At 37.4% G+C, this 21,476-nt stretch overlaps 1 protein-coding gene across 1 annotated transcript in view; it reads right to left on the bottom strand.

The window, feature by feature from the left end:
• Positions 1–1,702: 1,702 nt before the first annotated feature.
• DARS2 (aspartyl-tRNA synthetase 2, mitochondrial) overlaps positions 1,703–21,476 on the bottom strand; it is a 34,588-nt gene continuing 14,814 nt past the window's right edge. The window contains exons 9-17 of the mRNA XM_044671907.1: positions 20,320–20,389; positions 19,355–19,534; positions 17,698–17,805; positions 9,509–9,571; positions 8,064–8,216; positions 4,587–4,805; positions 4,220–4,330; positions 3,532–3,607; positions 1,703–3,029 (exon numbers count right to left, since the gene is read on the bottom strand). Coding sequence (XP_044527842.1) covers positions 2,698–3,029; positions 3,532–3,607; positions 4,220–4,330; positions 4,587–4,805; positions 8,064–8,216; positions 9,509–9,571; positions 17,698–17,805; positions 19,355–19,534; positions 20,320–20,389 — 1,312 coding nt within the window. The 3' untranslated portion in view covers positions 1,703–2,697. The remainder of the gene's footprint in view (positions 3,030–3,531; positions 3,608–4,219; positions 4,331–4,586; positions 4,806–8,063; positions 8,217–9,508; positions 9,572–17,697; positions 17,806–19,354; positions 19,535–20,319; positions 20,390–21,476) is intronic.

The following is a 21,476-nucleotide window of genomic DNA, read 5'->3' as shown; positions in this document are numbered from 1 at the left end:
CATGGCTAATACAGGAATGTGTTATATTTGTAATGGGTTTTATTTTTCTTGCCTTCTCAATGGGTAAGGAGGAAATGAAAGAATCTAAAACGAATAACCAAATAAAACTGGAATTTAAAAAATTCTTCAAACTGAGCTATTCCTAAATTATCCTAGGATATCTCAAAAGTTAAATTGTAAGTGGATATTTAGCTTTAAACTAATAAAGAGAGACAGCTTAGTGGGATAGGTAAAAAGACAGAAAGAGTTGCTGGGATAAAGTCTTGTCTTTATAACTTTGGACAAGTTATATCACTTTTCACTACTTCCAGGCAAACTGTCTTCTGGGCTAAGTTTTGGAGCAGCCCAGCTGTGTGTGTGTGCGCGCGCGCGCGTGTGTGTGTGCGTGCATACGTGTGCGTGTGCGTGTGCGTGTGTGTGTGTGTGTGTGTGTGTTAGGGCAGGGGGAGGGCAGGGCAGGGCAGCTGGGGGTGGGGCGGGGTTTGAAGGATTTTCCATTTCTGCAGAATCACAGTTCTAGTTTAAAAAAAAAAAACCCTGAGGAAATTAAGATTGATTTTACATCCATTTCTTATTGATCTTATTTACAAATTGAATTTGTCCTGTAACTGCTTAAGATATGGTTCCTTATCTCTGAACTTAGTTCAGAATTCAGCTGTTTTGTAATGGGTTAAGTTAAAAAATCCAGCTCTCCTGCCTCAAGGAATTTAACTGAGCTTGGTGAATGCATGTGAATGAAAAAGGAATTTCAACTTGATATCTTTGTACTGCCAAGCTATCCTTTGAGGATGTCTGGTTAGCGGTCCAAAAGTCTGGGCTGCTGTCTTGCACCTGGCTCCAACAGTGAGCACTTCTTAATCTCATGAGGAGGGAGGATCCCTGCTAGCTCCCATTAACCAAACTGTCAACCAATCATGTTGTTCCCTGTGCCTCAGCTTTATAGCTATGTATTTTGTATTCAATCCCTAGGGGGTTACCTACCCTATTTTGCTCTTTGTTCTGTACATCCCTAAAATGTACATGAGGGGAAATATTCTTTTGTTTGGAGTCCTTGGCATAATTTGAGGCAAGCTACTGATTCATTTATTGACAGGTAGGATGCCCCTGCTAATAAATGTTATCTTGCTCAGAGATCTACCTCAGTTTAACCTTTTATTCAAATTCAGTTAAAATACAACATTTAAAAAGTGGTAGAAGTTTACTGAGTTTCAGAATAAGTATTTTTGGTAGGTGTGAAAACAATTTAGGTAATGTAACTAAATTCTCTGAAATCTAATGTTGAACTCTGAGATTTTGAGCCTCTAGTAGCATAAGGATTTTTTTATGGTGCCAAGAAGAATTCTTGGTCGGGTTTGAGTATTATGTCAGTGTGTAGCAGGGACAGTGAATATATTTAACAATATTATGAAAGGGTGACTAGATGTTGATGAAAGTGAGGTAGCTGAAAAAATGGGACTGCTTTGCCTAATGGAGGTATTCAGTTCACTTCAAAAAAACTTTCAGTTGGTACAGAACAGGAAAATGCAAGTACCTTTCATCAAAGTCCTCCCATTAAACATTTTCTGGCCATTAAATGTCCACCAAAGTAAGGTGAGACACTTATTGCAAGATAAAGTTGAGGGAAAAGCACCATCTACTGGTTAGCTAGTTTTTTTATAGTGTATATCCCCATCCATGTTACATGAAGAACTCAAAACAGGATTGAAGACAACTTTTATTTACAAAAAAAATTTTTTTGCTCACTAGATCATAGGGCCCAGAATTTATTTATCTCACCTGTAACCTAAGGAACAGCCAGCTACATCAAACTATTTTAAAATTCTGGATCAAATATATATAACCCATTATAAATCAGGGAAGTATAATTAATCAGATTCCTGTTTGTATGTCTATTGTCAACTCTCATCATTGACTAATTGAACTAACCTTCTGTTTCACTAGTATCATTTATATAGTTCTTTATAGGTCATAAGATATTCCTTCCAACATTCTGCTGAAATGGGTAATTGAGGAATTATAACTGAGTGTCAGAGGGGTTAAATGATTTACTCAAGATCACACAGGCAATGTGGCAGTCAGAATTTGAAACTCATGCTCTTTTCACTATGCCAAACATATCTTAGTTAGTATTATCATATACTAGTGCTTCTAATGAGGGAAAAGGGTCACCTTTATGTATTAAATTATTCTTTAAAATCATGTAAATAGCTCATTTCTAAAACACTTGACATTAGTCTTTGCTTGGGCTTTCGCCATAATACACAACTTATTAGCTGCCTCTCTGTTTATGGTTTGTAGTTAATAAAAGCACCTAACAGATGCATAGCCAATGAAGCCAAGGCTGGGACTTAGAGCTGGCATTCAGTCTCCTTCCAGACAACGGAAGTTAAAGAGCTACAATTTAGTTGGTTCTCCCCCGGTGATAAGAAGACTAAACTGTTCTGACCCTATAATCACACAGGATGTTTGCAGACTAGCACTCCCCCTGACACAATTTTGATCATTTCTACTCCAAGAGACGCACTAGTGGACAGTCCCTGGTGCCCTGGTGAGTGTGAAGCGATGCTCGATCTCAGAGAAGAGCCTGTCTCACCCATCCTTGCCATCCAAGAAGCTCGGGATCTTTCAGTCTGTGATATCAGATGTGTTCTGTTACGGAGAGAAAATGAGATGCCTTCCCTCTGTTCCATTTCTTCATCATTTGTTCTCTGGGTTTTTGCTAGATTTCCTTCTATCCAAAAGCTCAGGAGTTTGGTCTAAGGCCAGGTTCTCGAAGGGATTCTCAGTCTTTGTGAGGCTTGGAAGGATCAATCGTTGTGAAGACTGGGCTTCACAAACGACAGATTGGACATCTGTTCTGCCTGTGTCTTCTGCCCTCTTGACCTGGATATGGTAGGGCTCTATGTCTTCAGGAGACAAGTAATCTGGGGCATTGCTCATAAGGTCATGTCCCCGGAAGGTCTTTGGAAAAGCAATGACATCTCTTATACTTGGAGACCCAGTGATGAGGCACACAAGCCTGTCTAGTCCTGTAAGTGAAACCTCAAGTTACTTAATAAAAAGTACTAATGATAGTCAGCTTTCTATCTGAATACTAGATAATTTTCTATGAGGAGTCTTGAAGGAGTCAAATATAATTTATTGGATACTTTAAGGGTTTTATCTGATTCATGAATCCAATTTCTAGAAATATTTTTTTTCTTTCTGAGAATATATACTCTGCCAAAAAATTTTTACATGTACTTGGGAGAAAATAAAAAATAAATGTTAGTATAATGAATAGCAACATCCAAACAAGGTTTTGCTGAGAATTTACTGATGGTTCATTGCAAACTGGGTAATAGATATTATTTCAAAACATATGAGTAAAGGAAAACAGAAGTCTTGTTGGGATATTTACAATTTGGCTGGGCTGCCTGAAATTCATTCCAATTCTTGCTTGATAAAGTAAGAGGGACAAGTAGCCATTGCAAAGAGAAGGTAACTAGCATATTGTTTTTTAGGTGAAATGAATGATTTTTATGCACTTACCTAAAGCAATTCCTCCATGGGGGGGTGCTCCAAAATCTAAAGCTTGGAGTAGGTGAGAAAGCAGTTTAACATCCTCCTATAATGCCAAAAAGACAACAATCTTAAAGCTACACAGACTTCCCCTTTCTATTCCTGGGGAATCTAGTATCAGAAATTCCACTCATCTTATATTCACATCTCCCTCAACCATTGATAAAATTCACCTTTTTCCAGGATATAATTCTAGATCTCTTCAAATCTTTCTTCCTTAAACCTACCCTAGATCTTTTAATAAGTCTAATTTCTAGGATACTAGGCCTGTATTTTGGATACCAGGTTGGATTTTTATTTCGTATGTTTTAAATACTAGAAAATGAATAATGTCTCTTCTTTCACCAAGGTTTACCATATTTCAAATTCAAATTAAAGCTATATAATGAATGATATTAAAATCCTTTTGATTTTTCTCCTTTCTAGGTCTTTTCACATTTTCAGATTCACATTCTAAATGCTCTGCATCAATGTCTCAAGCTCATATAGACTATAAAAGCAGAGTGCTACTATAACAGCAGACTCTAAAACTAACTTTGTGATGCAAAATGACATTGGTTTATTTAGATTATAAAACATCCTTGATTAAAATAAAAAATTCATTAAATGCCAGAGCATTGCATGGAAGGTAGCAGAGGAACCCATGAGGGTAGGTTACCTTTAACACTGCCTCCAGGACATACTGCTGCTGCTCTGCCTTGTGAATTCGGATAGAGCCACCTCCTATCTCACTGCCATTCAGCACCAAGTCATAGTGCTGGCTTCGAACCTGAGAAGGAAGTGAGATTTTCATATAATAAAAGATTGTTGCCCTGCTTTAATTCAGTTCTATAAGGAGAAAGTATTCTAAGGACTGAATGAGCACCAGTTTGCTAATTACTGATTCAAAACAGGCAATGTTTGGAACAGTTTAATATATTTCTCGGATTGCTAACAGTGAAAATCAGTACTGAAGACTGATGCAGAATTTTAACATTTTTGCCTTGACTTCTGTTTCCCTCTTTATTTGGAAGGACTGATGGTACCTTTTCTGGCTCAGTGTAGAGGAGGTGGACATCGCTGGGGTGAGGAGCAGTAAATGGATGGTGGGCTGACTCTAGTTCTCTGGGGTCCTCCTCCTTAGGAAGGAAGAGTGGAAATTCCACCACCCAAAGGAAGTGGAATGCAGCTGGGTCACGAAGCACTACTCCTCTGGCTTCTAGAAGGTCAGCACATTCCAGGCGTAATTTTCCCAATACAGAACACTGTGAATGACAGACAGAATAAGGAGGGGGAAATCCAGCTACCTGGCACTCAGATTAAATGCAGGGGCTCAGCACGTAGTGATGATCTGCCGATCACTAACGTCCTTTGGATTTGTAGAGCATTGTCTGACAAATTACAGGCTATTAGTTAATGAGTGTTGTTTTCTTGGATGAAAAGTATGTGAAGGGAGGCAATAAGCTGGTAATACCTATTTTCCCACTAATCTCCAGGGTTGAGCTAGCTGTGTTCTTTCCTGAGGCTTTATGCTCAGATGAAACAACAATATTTCCCAGTGGAGAAAGTTAAAGGTATTAGATAAATTCTTTTGTTCTGCAAGGGACTGATGCTGGCATTACATGTTCACTCCTTTCCCCTCAACTGATATGTTTTGATGTTGCTGTCACCACATTATTCTAAATATACCTGCTGCCAAGGGCTTGAGAGATCTGAAATCGCTAATAGGTGATAAGCACTCAGTGACATTTTGGCAGATGAGAGCTACATCAAAGGCTATGTATCATTACAGCCTGACATGGCACTGTGAAGCAGTGTCAGGCCCTTCACTTGACTTATCCCATGTTCTCTATTGGTGAACCACATTAAACCTTATAAGGAATAAAAAGCAAACTTGCCAGGAGTTAACAAGGCTTTGAGCAAGTATGGTTCTACTAATGTGGAAAGTACCCCAGTAAAAGGAGGTCCAGATAGGAAAGATGACACTGATTCTCTTTGGATGTGATAAAGGGAAAAGTGAGGAAGTAAATATACCAAGAAAAAGAACTTCAGAGTACAAATCAAAGAAAATTTAAAAGCCAAAAATTGTTGCTAGGTTTTCCATTTTACTGGAGGTAAAATCTTAGGGTGATGAGACCAATATGGCAAATGAGAAGAGACTATTTGGTGACCTTCTCAACAAGTTTCAGGGTGATATAATATTCAGGAACTTCATATATTTGGTGCAGATGAAGACAATCACATCGGAATGGATATATACAAGGAAAGAATGAAAAAAGCATGTATCTTAATACATACCCTGTGCTAGGAGGTACAAAATAAGCACACAAGCCACATCAAGTCCTCAGGAAGCTTACACTCTTAACAGGGGGAAGCTGTTCAGGATGGAGTGTTTTAGGCAAGGAGGTTGGAGGAAATGATATTAAATGACTTGCCCAGGAACTGTGGTGTTGCTCTGGTTGTGGTTCCCAGAGCTAGTGTTGGAAGGGAAGGAGAGGATGGGAGCCAGAAGCCTGCTATGTGAATGCATAGTGAGGTGAGCATGGGACCAGGCAAGATGGTGAATGCTCGCCCCCAAGCTCAGAGTTCTGGGGTTCCCATGCTGAGTCAACTGAAGAATAGGCAGGGTGGCAGGGAGATGGCTGGCTGAGCCTGGGCAATAGGAGGTGAAGGCTCACTAATCGGAGCCTAGGATCATAGGAGTGGGAGGCTTTTACTTTTTTTTTTTTTTTAAACCCTTCCCTTCCATCTTAGAATCAATACTGTATATTGGTTCCAGGGCAGAAGAGTGGTGAGAACTAAGCAATGGGGATTAAATGACCTGCCCAGGGTCATACAGTCAGGAAGTATCTGAGGCCTGGCTCTTAATCCCCCGAGATGCTTAGTTGCTCCCAAGGCTCTTACTTTCAATAAGGTCTCACACCTACTATCGTTATGCAGTACCAGATCACGGGAGGGAGGATGGTTGGTTTTGAGTTTTAAAGAGCTGATGTCTAAGAGAGATCAGATTTAGTTTGGTCTTTGTATCTGACCTCAGCAGGCAAGAGCTAAGAACAATGGATAGAAATTATAGGAGGGCAGATTCATGGATGAACTAAGGAAAAAATTCCTAGCAATATGAGGTATAAAAAAAATTGAATGACCACTCACTGCAGAGCTAAATAGCAGTTCTTGGCAATCCACAGTCTGTGTGCCATGCCGAAAGCACTGCCAGCTTTTGTATGGTTAGACTAGCTAGCTGGTTGTATATTTTAAAATAAAGTTGTTATATTTAAAAATATCAAAACCATTCTTAGCTTTCTCCTTCTCCTACCCCTTCCCTGAGAGCAAGAAATTAGAAAGAGATCATGGGGCAGCTGGGTAGCTCAGTGGATTGAGAGTCAGGCCTAGAAGCGAGAGGTCCTAGGTTCAAATCCAGCCTCAGACACTTCTCAGCTGTGTGACCCTGGGCAAGTCACTTGACCCCCATTGCCCATCCTTACCACTATTCCACCTAGGAGCCAATACACAGAAGTTAAAAAAAAAGGTTAAAAAAAAAAAAAAAAGAAAAGAAAGAAAGAGATCATACATGTGCAGTCATGCAAAACGTAAATCCATATTAAGGTATCCTATTTAAGTAGGATTTTTATACTGAAAACAAAGCAAATCTTCTAAATGAATTCACTAGCAATAAAATCTATAGTTGTTCAGTCTTTTACCCATTATTGTTATTACAGGAAAAAGAGAGTTTATGGGTTACATTTGGCTTTCAAGATGTACTTCAGAACCTCTGGTAAGAGACAATTAAAAGCAAAACCACCACAAATTGGGAGAATAAACATAAAAGTGTTGACAATTACTATAAAAGAGAGCTCTTACATATTAGCAAGAGAAATCATGTAACTAACCCCCTTTTCTCCTGCCCTTCTAGAAGCTCCCTCTCAGCTTTGTTTTCCCCTTTGCCTCTGCTCTATTTGTGGAGATCAAAGCCTGGTCATCTCCAGCTGACACAACTGTAAACCCAAGGGCCTCTGGGCCTTGCTACCTACTCTGAGGAGCTCTGGGTCTTCCTCTCTGTACTGCAGCAGAGCTTTCTTTACGTCTTTAAAACAAGGGTGGTTTTATTTTTTATAAATGTATCCTGGGTGCTTAGCACAGTTCTGTGCACATAGTAAGTTCTTAAAACTTTTTTTTATTCTTTTCATTCATTGATATTGAACCAAACAGATTTACTTTATGTGCAAAATTACAAGAGAAGGCAAAGGGTTATCTTTTGCTGATAAAGAGAATCTGAGGGAGATTTTTTATTCAGATACATTATGAAACACTTTAAAATTTGGAATGAATATATACTTCCATAGAGATGTTGGGATTAACAAAACATAGAAGAACTCACTCACAGGGTCACCACTTTGTGGAATACTACATAATTTCTAAAGTGTGCTACACAGAATGGAAGCGTAAGCCTCTGTCACAACCATATATCCTGCCATGGACCAGCTTTTGCTGGGAGCTGGTAATGCAACATGTGTATTCTTCCTTACCGCCTTGTGGTGCTCTCCAGCAGTTAACAGGACCACGTCTTCCTCCTGGACCCTCAGCAGACTGATTAGGGCTGATTTCTCCTCTTCTTTTAAGAGCTTAGTAAGTGGACACTTTCTGCTTCCACTGGTCTTCAGAAATAAGGGTGAAACTTCCTATGGTGAAGAAAAAGTTATGCTTATCTGCTAAAAATCATTCAACAAATTTGGCAAAGGGCTTTTGTTGAGCAAGAGGTAATTTTCTGTTTAATTTATGTGGGTTTTTAAATTTATTTTTTATCTTTTTTAAACCCTTAACTTCTGTGTATTGGCTCATGGGTGGAAGAGTGGTAAGGGTGAGCAATGAGAGTCAAGTGACTTGCCCAGGGTCACACAGCTGGGAAGTGTCTGAGGCCGCATTTGAACCTAGGATCTCCCATCTCTAGGCCTGACTCTCAATCCACTGAGCTACCCAGCTACCCCTATGTGGGTTTTTTAAAACCATTTTATAAATCAAATCTTTGGAGATCCTTTGCTAGGGAGGAGCTATCAAAGATGTATTGTGTTTTATTGAGTCAAAAGCTCTGAAAAAAAACCCAACAAACTATTAACAGAGCTGGATTGCTTCTCTTTATCTTTAGGTCAACTCTATGACTGTAAAGATGTGGTCTGCTAGAGAAAATGATCTTTGAAAAACACCTGTTCCAAAAAAAAAAAGAATGAAAAACACCTGTTCCCTATTCATACTCTTAATGCAGGCACAGACTAACAGAGATGAGAAAAATAGGCATAAAGGTTGGTAATTAGTGATATCTTTTCTGTGAGAAAATGTGTTCAGAATATCAATTTGGGAAAGGAAGTTGTTTGTTAAATCAAATAATTAATAGGAGCTAACACTTAAATAGTATTTTAAGTTTGCAAAAGCCTCACCAAAATACTATTCTCTTTTTAAAAATGAGGAAATTGAAGCAAACAAGGTTAAGTGGCTTATCTAAGGTCACACCGAAAGTGTCTGAGACAGGATTTCAACTCAAGCTTTGACTTTAAAGAATACACATTTTGATTTTTAAACCATTAAAAACTAAGAATGATGCAAAGGCATGAATAGCATTATACAGCAAGGTAAAAAAACCAGAAGGCTCCATTAAATAGCAAAACTTTTTAGACTAGATATGGTTTAATAATTTAAATGAATTTTAGTGATGTAATAATAAAGGCTTAGACAAATAGGCCTTATTATAAGGCAGATAGTCCAAAGAAGGGTATCCTCATCTTAGAGACATGGTGGCTTGGAGAGACTGAATGACTTGGAGCTCAAAAGCGGTAGGGCTGGCATTTGGGCCCAGCTCTGCAAATTCCAAGTTTAATGCTTCTTCCATGAGAGTTAAGATGAAACTAATTAAAATTCCCTATCATAAAAAAGAAGTTTAAAAAAAGTCTCTAATATTACAAACACATTTCCTTTTTACCTGATTAAAATGATTAACAGCAAATTCCTTAATGGTCTCAAAGTCTTTATTCTTTAAATATTTCTGAAGAAAGAAAAACATAAGAGGAGTTTTCACAAACTTATAGTTTCACAAACTTATAGCCATATATAAGATATATTAAATGGGACATGAATTCGTTGCCATTTTACAATATGGAGGAACTCTATAAAACTAGTTTCTGCTGCTGAATGATAATTATTCAGAACTTTGTTACTGTACTATTTGTTATTTCAGTTATGTATCTCACATTTGTTGATGGTTTCTCTTTGGGATGTAAGGACTCAGTAGGAAGTGCTAACTTTTTCATTTGATCTCTGTAATAATCACTAATAACATACTCTGAAAAACAGATAATAGCTCCTCAAGAACAGAATATTCATATTTTGATGATTTGGAACTTTAAAAATATTTCTCATATATATGGTGCTGTTGAATATCAAGTTTGAAGTATTCCACAAAAAGTAGAAAATGAAGAAAAGATAAAATCTGTGTCTTTGAAAAAAATATTTCTCATGTCTTCAGTTAACTGAACTTATGTTCATCTGATTAGTTTTTTCTATTAGAATCATCATAATTATCATTAAACATTTACTCAGTACCTATTGTGTCTATTTTACTAGTAGAGATACCTCCTCTTTCCCCATACTGTCACACTATGAAGGGCTTCCTCAGGGGCTGGAAATGGAGCATAATGATTAAATAACAGTTTATTAACCTTTCAGATGAGCATAAGTCTGAAGTATATATTAGCTGTGGCAGATCTAAACTTCATAAGTACAACTACTTTCCAATTTTTTAAAGTTACTTCCATATAGTGATGTACTGATAAATGTTTAACAATTGGCTTTCTGGAAAAAAAAAGTATACAAAGCATCCTTTTTCTTCCAGCTTATTATTTATTTTTTTGAACATTCATTAAAAAGATATTCAATATTTTTCCCTAATTGCCTATAAAAACACTTCATAACATGTTTTTTTTAATTATAAATTTCAAATTCTCTCCCTTCCTTGCTACCCTCTCCCTGAGAAGGCTATTTGGTATAGATTATACATGTGCAATCATGTGCAATATCTACCTTAGTCATGTCATGAAAGAAAATACAAACAAGAAAACCACAAGAAAAATAAAGTTTAAAAAGTATGCTTTCATTTGCATTCAGACTTTGTCAGTTCTTTTTCTGGAGGCAGATGGCATTTTTCATCATCACTGTATAACTGAGAAGAGAATCCCAGTTAATGATCATACAATATTGCAGTCACTGTGTACTGCAATGTTCTGCTCACTTCACTTTGCATCAGTTCATATAAGTCTCTACCTGTTTTTCTGAGAGCATCCTGTCATTTTTTTTATAGAACAATAGTATTCTATCACTATCACATAACAAAACTTGTTCAGCCATTCCCCAATTGACGAGCATCTCAATGTCTGTTTTTGCCTCTACAAAAAGAGTTGCTATAAATGTTATATTAATGAAGAATTTTCATTTCATCTATTATATTTATTTCAGTAATTTATTTAAAATAATTTTATTAATAAACAAATGTTTTTTTTTTAAACCCTTGTACTTTGGTGTATTGTCTCATAGGTGGAAGATTGGTAAGGGTGGGCAATGGGGGTCAAGTGACTTGCCCAGGGTCACACAGCTGGGAAGTGGCTGAGGCTAGGTTTGAACCTAGGACCTCCTGTCTCTAGGCCTGACTCTCACTCCACTGAGCTACCCAGCTGCCCCTATAAACAAATGTTTTTGTACAGTACTACTATATCACATTAAATCAATCCTATTATGTGTTGGGCGCTGTATTAAGTGCTGGGGATACAAAAAGAGGCAAAAGGCAGTTTCTGCCACAAGAAAAGCTTATAGTTCTGATGGTGGAGACAACATGTAAACAAATAGAGTAGGGTCCCTGTGTCTGCAGAGGATAGATCCCAAAACCTAACTTGAATGGCTGAAACTTTGGATATCCAAGTGAACTGCTGACCCCATATACATGATTTTCTCATACACACATTTAATAAAGCTTAATTGATAAATTAAACATAGTAAGCCATTATCAACATTAAAAATAGTAATAATAGAACATATTGCACATTATTCTACAATCCTGTTTTCTTGGTGTATGGGTGTTCAGCTATAGACAGCATAAAAGGAAATAACAGAGGGAAGGTGCTGGAATTAAGAGGGGTTGAGGAAGGCTTCCTGTGGAAGATAGGCTTTTAGTTGGGACTTAAAGAACTTCAGAGAAGGCAGTTGGTAGAGTTGAGGAGGGAGAATTTTCCAGGCATGGGAGACAGCCAGAGAAAATTATCTGAGATGAAGTATCTTGATTGTAGAACAGTCAAGAGGCCAGTGTTGCTGGTTTGAAGAATAAATGTCAGGGGGTAAGGTGCAAGAAGACTAGGCTATAGGCAGCTAAAGTTATTTATGAAGAGTTATGAATGTCAATCAAAGCATTTTGTCTTTGATCTTGGAGGTGATAGGGAGCCACTGCAGTTTAAGGAAGGGATGTGTGTGTGTGTGTGTGTGTGTGTGTGTGTGTGTGTGTGTGTGTGTGTGAGAGAGAGAGAGAGAGAGAGAGAGAGAGATATGATGATGATGATGATGATGATGATGATGGATCTGTACTTTAGGAAATTAACTTTGGGGTCTGAATGGAGGGGGGATTGGAGTGGCTGACCCACCCGCAGGCTATTGTAATAATCTAGGTGATTAATGATGAGAGCCTGTACTAGAGTGGTGGTGGTATCAGAGGAGAAAAGGAAGAGCATTTGAGAGATGCTTCAAAGGTGAAAGCGACAGGTCTTAGCAACAAAGTGGATACAGGAGGTGAGAAATAGCTAGGAATCCAGGATGATTCCTAGGTTGGGAGCCTGAGGGACATGGGGGATGGTGTTGTCCTCTGTAGTAATAGGGAAGGGAGGGAGAAGAGGGTCTATGGAGAAGATAATGACTTCTGTTTTGCATATATCATGTCTCCTGGACATCCAGTTTGAGATATCTGAAAGACAGATGCAAGGCTGAACATCATCAGCATAGAGATAGTAATTAAATCCATAGGAGCAGATGAGATCACCAGTGAAGCAGTATAGAGGAAGATAAGAGGCCCCAGGACAGACAGATCTCTGATGGGCATGGTCTGGAAGAGGATCCAGGAGAGGAGGCTGGGAAGGAACAATAAGACAGGCAGGAGGAAAACCAAGAGATGATGCTCTAAAAACCTAAAGGGAATAGTATTGAGGAGAGTGAGCAACAGCATCAAAGGCTATAGAAGTCAAGAGACTGACGGATGGAGAAGAGTTATTAGATTAGGCAACTAGGAGGTTCCTGGTAACTTTGGAGGGAGGGATTTTGGTGGGATAAGGCAGAAGCTGGACTGTGAGGAGGTAAGAAGAATGAGAAGGGAGAAAGTTGAGACTAATTGTAGATGGTCGCTTCAAGGAGTTCACAAAAGACAGAAGAGATATAAGACTAGAATTTACAGGCATGGAAGGATCAAATGAGGGTTTTTTCAGAATATGGGAGATGTGAGAATGTTTGTAGGCAGTAGGGAATGAGCCAGCAGGCTAGAAGAGATTGAAGATAAGTGAAAGAGTAGGAATGACAGAGTGGGTAAGCTATTGGGAGGAGACAGATTGCTGTGTGTTTCTCTTCCTGTCTCTTTCCATTCTTTTTTTTTTTTTTTTTAAGATTATTAGGATATAACAAAACCGCTCTTAGGCCACTCTGACAGAGTTCAGGAGAGCACACAGACCATCTCCTCCTATTAGAATATAACAGTTAATGCCTTTACGTAGTCTCTTATCATTTGCTCATGTTTACCTTTCTATGCTCTTTTGACTGATGTGTTTGTGAATCAAAGAATCTATGATTGCTTAGAATTCCTCTATTTGATTAAAATTTCCTTTTCCCCCTTGTAGGATTGTAGTCAAGTTGTGTTGGGTAAATGTTTCTTGGCTTTGGGCCCATATCCTTTGCTTTTCTGGATTATCATGTTTCAAGTTTTCCATTCCTTCATAGAGGTGGCTGCTGAATCATGTGTACTTCTTGTGTATTTGAATTTTAACTACTTGCATTTTTTTTTATTTGATTGGGAAGCTCTCAATTTTGGCTATGATGTTCCTGGAAGTTTTTATTTGAGAGTTTCCTTAAGGAGGTAACCAGTGGGTTTCTTCTATTTCTACTTTGTCCTCTGGTTCAGAGAGATCTGAGAAGTTTTCTTTTAAGATTCCTTGAAATAGCATGTCTAGGCTCTTGTTTTGGTCATAGTGTTCAGATAGTCTGATGATTCTTAAATTTTTTCTCCTTGATTTGTTTTCCAGGTTATTTCTTTTTGCTATAGAGACGTCATATATTTTCTTCTGTTTTTTTTTCTAGTATTTTAACTTTTGTTTTTAATATTTCTTCTTGTTTCATGGAATCACTTTTATTTGATCCATTCTAATTTTCAAAGTTTGCTGTTTGGGCAAAGTTCTATACCTCTTTTTATAAGCTAATCCCCTTTACATTCCTTTCATCCACAGCTCTTAACTTCCCTTCCCATTATTTTCCTCTGGCGATTACAATTCATTTATAAAAACATTTTAAAGTGTAAAAAATATAAACAACTTTTGCTTCCTTTCATCAAGGAATTCTACTTTAATTTTTGCATAAGCTACTTTCTTTTGAACTTGTTCCTTGCTTCATATATAATCTAGGACCTATGACTTCTTATTCTGGAATACCAACCTAGGCACATATCCCTTCCTCAGTCTGCCCTGGATCTGTGACCTGAAACTGGGTAGTGAGTGGCAGAGATGCCTGCTGGCACTTATTCCTGCACCTACACAAGTTTAAGTCCCTCCTCTGTGCTGCAGCTGGGATTTCTTTTTGCCCTAGCACACAGCTTCTTCATATGTTGGAATGGTTCACTCAGCAGACTCCTGAATAGACCCCAAACCCAATGTCTGGGGATGCTTCTCTGTTTCCTTGTGTTGTCCCAAGACAGAAAAATGACTCATTATGATTTTTTCTTGGGTTTCCTAATCAGGATTCAGTCTGATGCATTCTGTAAATTTGTCTAGAGGAATTGCTCATGGAAAAATGCATGCATGTCTCTGTGTGTATATGTGCATGTGTGTGCATACGTTGAGGGGTGAAGTGGAGCACCAGGAATTCTCTGTACTTCTTACTGCTACTCTGGCCCAAGCCCCAGTACTTGTGAGCCAGGAAATCTGAGGCCTCTTGGAGAGAAATGGGGGTGAGGTAGAATTAAGCCAAGTTGAAGAGGAGAAAAAGGAAAGAAATGAGAATCATCTGTGATTCAAGAAAAATGAATCATTTTATTCTGTGCTTAGTTACTATTTCTGAAGGTGATTCTAAAAAGAAAAGTTCCATGCCCAAAGGACGCTAAAAGACTGCCTGCCCTTTGATCCAGCCATACCACTGCTGGGTTTATACACCAAAGAGATAATAGGAAAAAGACTTGTACAAAAACATCTATATAGGCTGCGCTCTTTGTGGTGGCAAAAAATTGGAAAATGAGGGGATGTCCTTTGATTGGGGAATGGCTGAACAAATTGTGGTATCTGCTGGTAATGGAATATTATTGTACTGAAAGGAATAATGAACTGGAGGAATTCTGTGTGACCTGGAACAACCTCCAGGAATTGATGCAGAATGAAAGGAGCAGAACCAGGAGAACATTGTACACAGAGACTGATACACTGTGGTACAATCAAACATAATGGATTTCTCTACTAGCAGCAATGCAATGATCCAGATCAATTCTGAGGGGCTTATGAGAAAGAAAACTAGCCACATTCAGAGGAAGAACTGTGGGAGGAGAAACACAGAATAAAAATCTCGAGATCTATCTATCATCTCCAGATAATCTGATAAAGACAGTTTAGTTGATGGGAGATCTTTCTGTTAGCTCATAGCTGCTTCTCTGCTCTCTTACAGCATGGAGTTTATTATGTATACTTCAAGACTCATTTCACACAAAAGAACCCCCCTGAAACTTCACGTTTTTCAGAACACAAATTATGTCATATCAAAGCACAATAAAGTTATAATTTTACAAAGAATTTTCTTATGAAGATAATGCCAGATGAGAAAAAGTCTCAAGGTTAAAAATGAGCCTCACTTTATCTAAAAGTTATTTTGCCTGAGCTTGCCACTCTGTGACCTTGGGACACCTGGAGCAGTTAGAGAGATATACCCACAGCTGCAGCTTTATTCTGATGAGTGAAAAAAGGCTGTTAACTCATTAAGTGCTGGTTTACTAAGAACTTAAAGTTTTCCTAGAAGGCTACAGTAGACTCTATTTCTCTTATTGGTCTCCCACATAAAAACAATTGCCTGATCCCATGGGTTGTTGGGGATATGGTTGGGGATACTGACTCTAAATGAGCACCCTAGTGCAAATATCAAAAATATAGAAATAGGTCTTGCTCAATGACACATGTAAAACCCAGTGGAATTGCATGTCAGCTACAGAAAGGGGTTGGGGGGAGGGGAGGGAAAGAACATAAATCATGTAACCATGGAAAAATATTCTAAATTAATGAATTAAATTAAAATTTCCAAATTAAAAAAAGCAAAAATAAAAAAAAAAGAAGCATTCCCAGCTATTTTAAGCAATACAAACACAATCTATTCTCTCAAAGGGGAATATCCTGATAATTTTATAATGTTGGTTAACACAATTTTCCACAATTATTTTATAATCATGCCTAATATCTAAACTTTCAAAATGGCTGATTAAAAACAAAAGCAGTGTTCTAGTGATATAATCCGTTATTATAATGTAACATGAAAAACTTATGATTTGGAGAAAAAGATATGATTTTGTGGTTTCAGGACCAAACTCACTCACTTTGTATCTTTGGGCTTTGCCACTATATGATTCCATTTAAGCCAAAGTATCAAGGCTTTTTGCTATCGTAAAAATAATGGGATTTGGAAGGATAAAAAATACTTATCACAAATAAGCATTGCTTCAGGAGTTTTAAGGGGAGGTATGACTTGGATAGCCCCAGGATATGAAGTGAAATGTTTAACACAAATGAGAAGGCTCTAATGTAGTTTACAAATCTGCAAACAGGACCAGGATAAGGGCAGAACTCGATTTAGTGCTTAATAAACATTCAAGTTAATTTAAAAGAGCTTAAATTGGGTTCAAAATAGTGAATTTGTTTTTGAACAGTGTTATTTTCAGAAAATAAACATTCTTATTTTTTTTTTAAACCCTTACCTTCCGTCTTGGAGTCAATACTGTGTATTGGCTCCAAGGCAGAAGAGTGGTAAGGGTAGGCAATGGGGGTCAAGTGACTTGCCCAGGGTCACACAGCTGAGAAGTGTCTGAGGCCAGATTTGAACCTAGGACCTCCCATCTCTAGGCCTGACTCTCAATCCACTGAGCTACCCAGCTGCCCCCTAAACATTCTTATTTTTAAAACTCTCATATCCTGTATACTTGGTTAGTTAGGTTTTACCTATGGTCTATGACTGATTTTGTCCTTCTCATATGAGCGTTTTCTGTCTAATATACAGATGTGTACAAATAGGGGCAAAAATCAGGCATTCTGATGTTCCACAATTAAAATACTTTTGTTGGTATTCATTCATCCAAGAAACATGACTTTTTTGAGCTAGGATTTTGATAAAGTAAAGCAGCTCTACTGCTAATGTAGAGCAAATGTATACTATCAACTGAATAACAAATGTAGTTTATTATATCTAAAATAAATTTAAAATGCTCCTTAGGGGCCTTTAGCATATCAAAAAAATTCCCAACAATCAATCTTGAAAATAAAAGAATAAATTACCTTATGTTACTTTGTAAGATTTAAAAAATACTATTTTGATGTTAAAAGACTGAAAATGAAATCAGCTAAAAATACTTCAATCTCTAGTCAGCCCAGAGTGGTCAAACCTTGTTGATGGAGAATACCAGGACAGATCCTAGATTTGTAACTTTTGAGTGGTTAAAAGAACTCAATGTTTCTAACAACTGTATCAACATAAGAAGATTTTCTAGGTGCCTAATGAAGCCATGACATTTATAGATATTATTTAAATTCCAAATTAAAAGTTTTTTGATGAAATTTGTTTTTGAACCAACTTACTTATATGGCACATGTCTGTTTCCTGAATGGATTGTTTCATTAGTAGCAAAATATTACTTACTGCTCCTCCAGGAATACAGACGGTTTTGATGGCACCTTGGGGCTCCTTAAGCATATCTTGAAGAAATTCAATCTTTGTATTCCTAAATATGTCACTGACATCAACAATCTGGCAGATGAATACAAAAATGGGCAACAAAATAACACATGAGTCATAGCAAAGTTTATATTTTGTATTTTAATAATTTTGCTAATGTAATTATTGTATTTATGCTGACAATTCTCAATTCCACCTTTCCTACCCCTACCTCTTTGTTGACTTCAATCTCCAAATGCCTTTTAGACATCTTGAACTCTATACGTGAGCTCCTTGAGGACAGAAATTATCTTTTGCTCCTTTCTGAATCCCAAATGGTTAGCATCACATATAGTTGGTGGTTAAAAATATCTGCTGACTGACTGACTAAAAGTACAAACAAGGTAATTCAAATAGTCTACCAAGGCACAGAATAGCAGTATTAGATAAATTAGACTCTATGAGGAAACACTGATGACATTTAGAATAGATGTTCTACTTTAAGGATTATATTCTTTCCAATCAATTAAATTCACATTGAATTTAAATAATTTAGTGAAGATAAAAATTAGGTATTTTTCTAACAATGTGAAAATAATAACAATAATAATAATAAATAAAATTTGCACACATTTATCTTCCAAAGTATGTCTCTAGTCAAAAATTTGTGGTCAGAAAAATATTCTTAATCTCTGTGTTAATGCTAAGAATAGGATTTTTCCTTTGAAATGATGAGTACCCATTCTATTACAATTATACTAAGATTATTTTAATTAGAGGATTTAGAAAAAACAGCTATATTTGGCATCAGAATTCACTAACATCCTGCTTGAGATATCCTCAGAGTAGTGAAATAAGAAGTATATATAAGACCCCCAAAAAATTACTATTTCCCAGATTATCAGAATCCATCCATCACTAATGTTTATTACTTTCTATTTTCATATCATCAATTCTGCTGTTAAGATTGTCATTTGTATCTATGTCTGAAGTTGGAGGGGAAGGAAAGGGAATAAGCATCTATATAGCACCTACTATGTGCCAGGTACTATGCTAAGCACATTACAAATATCTCATTTGATCTTCACATCAACCCTGGGAAGCAGGTGCAAAGATTTCATTTTACAGCTGATGAAACTGTGGCAGAAAGAGGCTAAAAGACTTGCCCAGGCTGATTGTACAGGCTCAGCATTCTATCCATGGTACCACTTAGCTGTCTCTAAGCTGTCTAAGTTCCGTTTACTAAAATCACTGCCTTAAAATGTAGTACTAGAGTGAAGAGAAGGACCCAGCAGTAGTATCACAGAGTTCTAAGTCAGAGATATCAAATTCATGTGGGCCCCTTCAGACCCACAAAACTCCCATGTGCAACCCAAAGCAGATTGAAATGTAACTGGGAAATGTTTAACAAAATAAAGAAAAATAAAATGCAACATAAATAATGTGAATTTGTGGTTTGTTTTTTTAGGTAAATATGTGGCCCACAGAGATGTTTCTATTTGAATATGACACCTCTGCTCATTTCTCATTTTGGTTGGTTAGAAAGCAGTGCCACAGCACACAACTGACTGCCAACTCCAAAATGAGTTTAAGATGAAGATTGCAGGAATGCTTCAAAATACTCCACAGGAGAAAGAATTACCTTCATTCCAAAGCGAGTATCTGGTTTATCAGTCCCATAGAAGTCCAAAGCTTCAGTGTAAGTCATAGATGGGAAAGGAATAGTAAGAGGATTTTTGTCCTTAGGCCATGAATACTGAAGCAAACCTTCGACTAATTTCTGGATGCCAGCCTGGTCTACAAAAGACATCTCTATGTCAATCTGAAATCAAGATAACATCATCTGGATATTAGTTTCATTCATTCATTTATTTCATTAGTTTCATTCATTCATTCATTCATTCATTCATAATATTTAAAACCAAATTTTGTTTTTTAGAAACCAAAGGATTTTGTACACACACGGTACATAAATGACAAAAATTAGTGGACTTCTACACAGATACCATATCTCGATTGTTGTTTTTTTTATTTCCAAAACCCTTATCTTCTGTCTTTGAATCAATATGAACTATTATTTCCAAGGCAGAAGAGTAATAAGGGCTAGGCAATTGGGATTAAATGACTTGTCACACAGCTAGCTAGGAAGTGTCTGAGGCCATATTTAAACCTAGGACTTCCTGTTTCTAAGCCTGGTCATCAATCCACTGAGCCTCCTAGCTGCCCCCAAATTCATGTTTTGATAACTAAATTAAGTTGAAATAGAAGGGATTTTTCAGTATTTTATCAATAAATATGGGCATCATTAAAAGGTAAAAGAAAACTTCGATACTCCGTTGGTAACTTGGTTCAATAACAAGTTACAGTCCACCAACTGGATGGGTCAAAGATGGACAAATCTGAACTATGACTGAAATGAAGTTAGGTTGGACATATGATTAAAATTAAAGAAGAAATAAGATAAAACATAAAAGCCAGTATGGTCTTAGAAATATTTCTCACAGCACATATTAGAGTGATGATAACTTGTGCTTAATAGTACTTAACACAAATACAACATCAGTCTGGCCTGAATCTATAAAATTCAGATGAATAAACTGGTAATACCTGGGTAAATTCAGGTTGCCTTTCTGGCTTAGAACCTTCATCTCGATAACAACGGGCAACTTGGAAGTATCTGCAATTATAAGAACACCATTAATTTAAACTCTGCAAGAAAGACTTGCTCATTTCTCACCAAAGAACCATGCTATCACACCAGAAAAATACAAATGAGAATGAATGTGACATCAGGAAGATGCATTCTTCCATTCTTGCTGTTGTTCCAATCTAATCACTTAGCCTATCTGAAGCTATTCCAAACCTTCTCTTTCCTCCTCAACCTTCCCATTCCTCTCTTTTAAACTATCCACCCTCACTTTTCTGCCTTACTTTACTAAGAAAAATAAACTGAGGTCATTTGAGGTGAGTTCTCTCTCCCCATCTTAAAAAATTCCTTGACATAATCTTCCATTCTCTCTTCCTTCTCCCCAGTCTCTGACAGACAAGTGGCCCTTCTCTTTGCCAAGGCCTTTCACTTGATACTATGTGCTCCCATTTCTACAGCAGATTTCATCCTCTATCCTTTCTACTTTCAATATCTTGAACCTTTCTCTATCAGACAGATCCTTCCTTACTGCCTCAAACATGACCAACTCTCCTCTATCCTTGAAAAACTGTCCCTTGCTATTACCTTCAGCGTAAACTATTGACTGTTATCTCTCCATTCTTGCCATGATGGCACTCCTTGGAAAAGCTGTTTCCTTTTACGGCTTCATTTGTCTCCTTTCACTTATTCCTCAGCACTTTACAACTGGGCTTCTATATACTTCATATCACTCAACTGAAAATGTTCTCCTGAAAGTTACCATGGATCTCATAATTACCATATCTGGTAGTTTTTTTTTCCTCAGGCCTATCCTTCTCAACTCATCTCCTGTATTTGACACTGCTGACCATCCTTTCTCCTTCCAGACATTCTTCTATCTGGGGTTTTGTGACACAATTCTCCCCAGGTTTGCCGCCTGTCTCACACTCCTTCTCAGTCTCCTTTATTAGCTCACCATCTCTACCAAATCCTCTAACTGTAGTTTGAAACTTACTGATTATGACTTCCTACCTTTTGTATTTGCTCCCGCTCATAAAACCACCATCCAAAGTTCTGTCTTTGGTCCTTTTTTCTTCTCCCTCTAAGTAACCTTGTCAGCTCCCATGGGTTTATTCAT

This window comes from Gracilinanus agilis, chromosome 4 (genome assembly GCF_016433145.1).
Source record: "Gracilinanus agilis isolate LMUSP501 chromosome 4, AgileGrace, whole genome shotgun sequence".
NCBI classification, from domain to species: domain Eukaryota; kingdom Metazoa; phylum Chordata; class Mammalia; order Didelphimorphia; family Didelphidae; genus Gracilinanus; species Gracilinanus agilis.
This window is presented reverse-complemented; position numbering and strand designations above follow the sequence as displayed.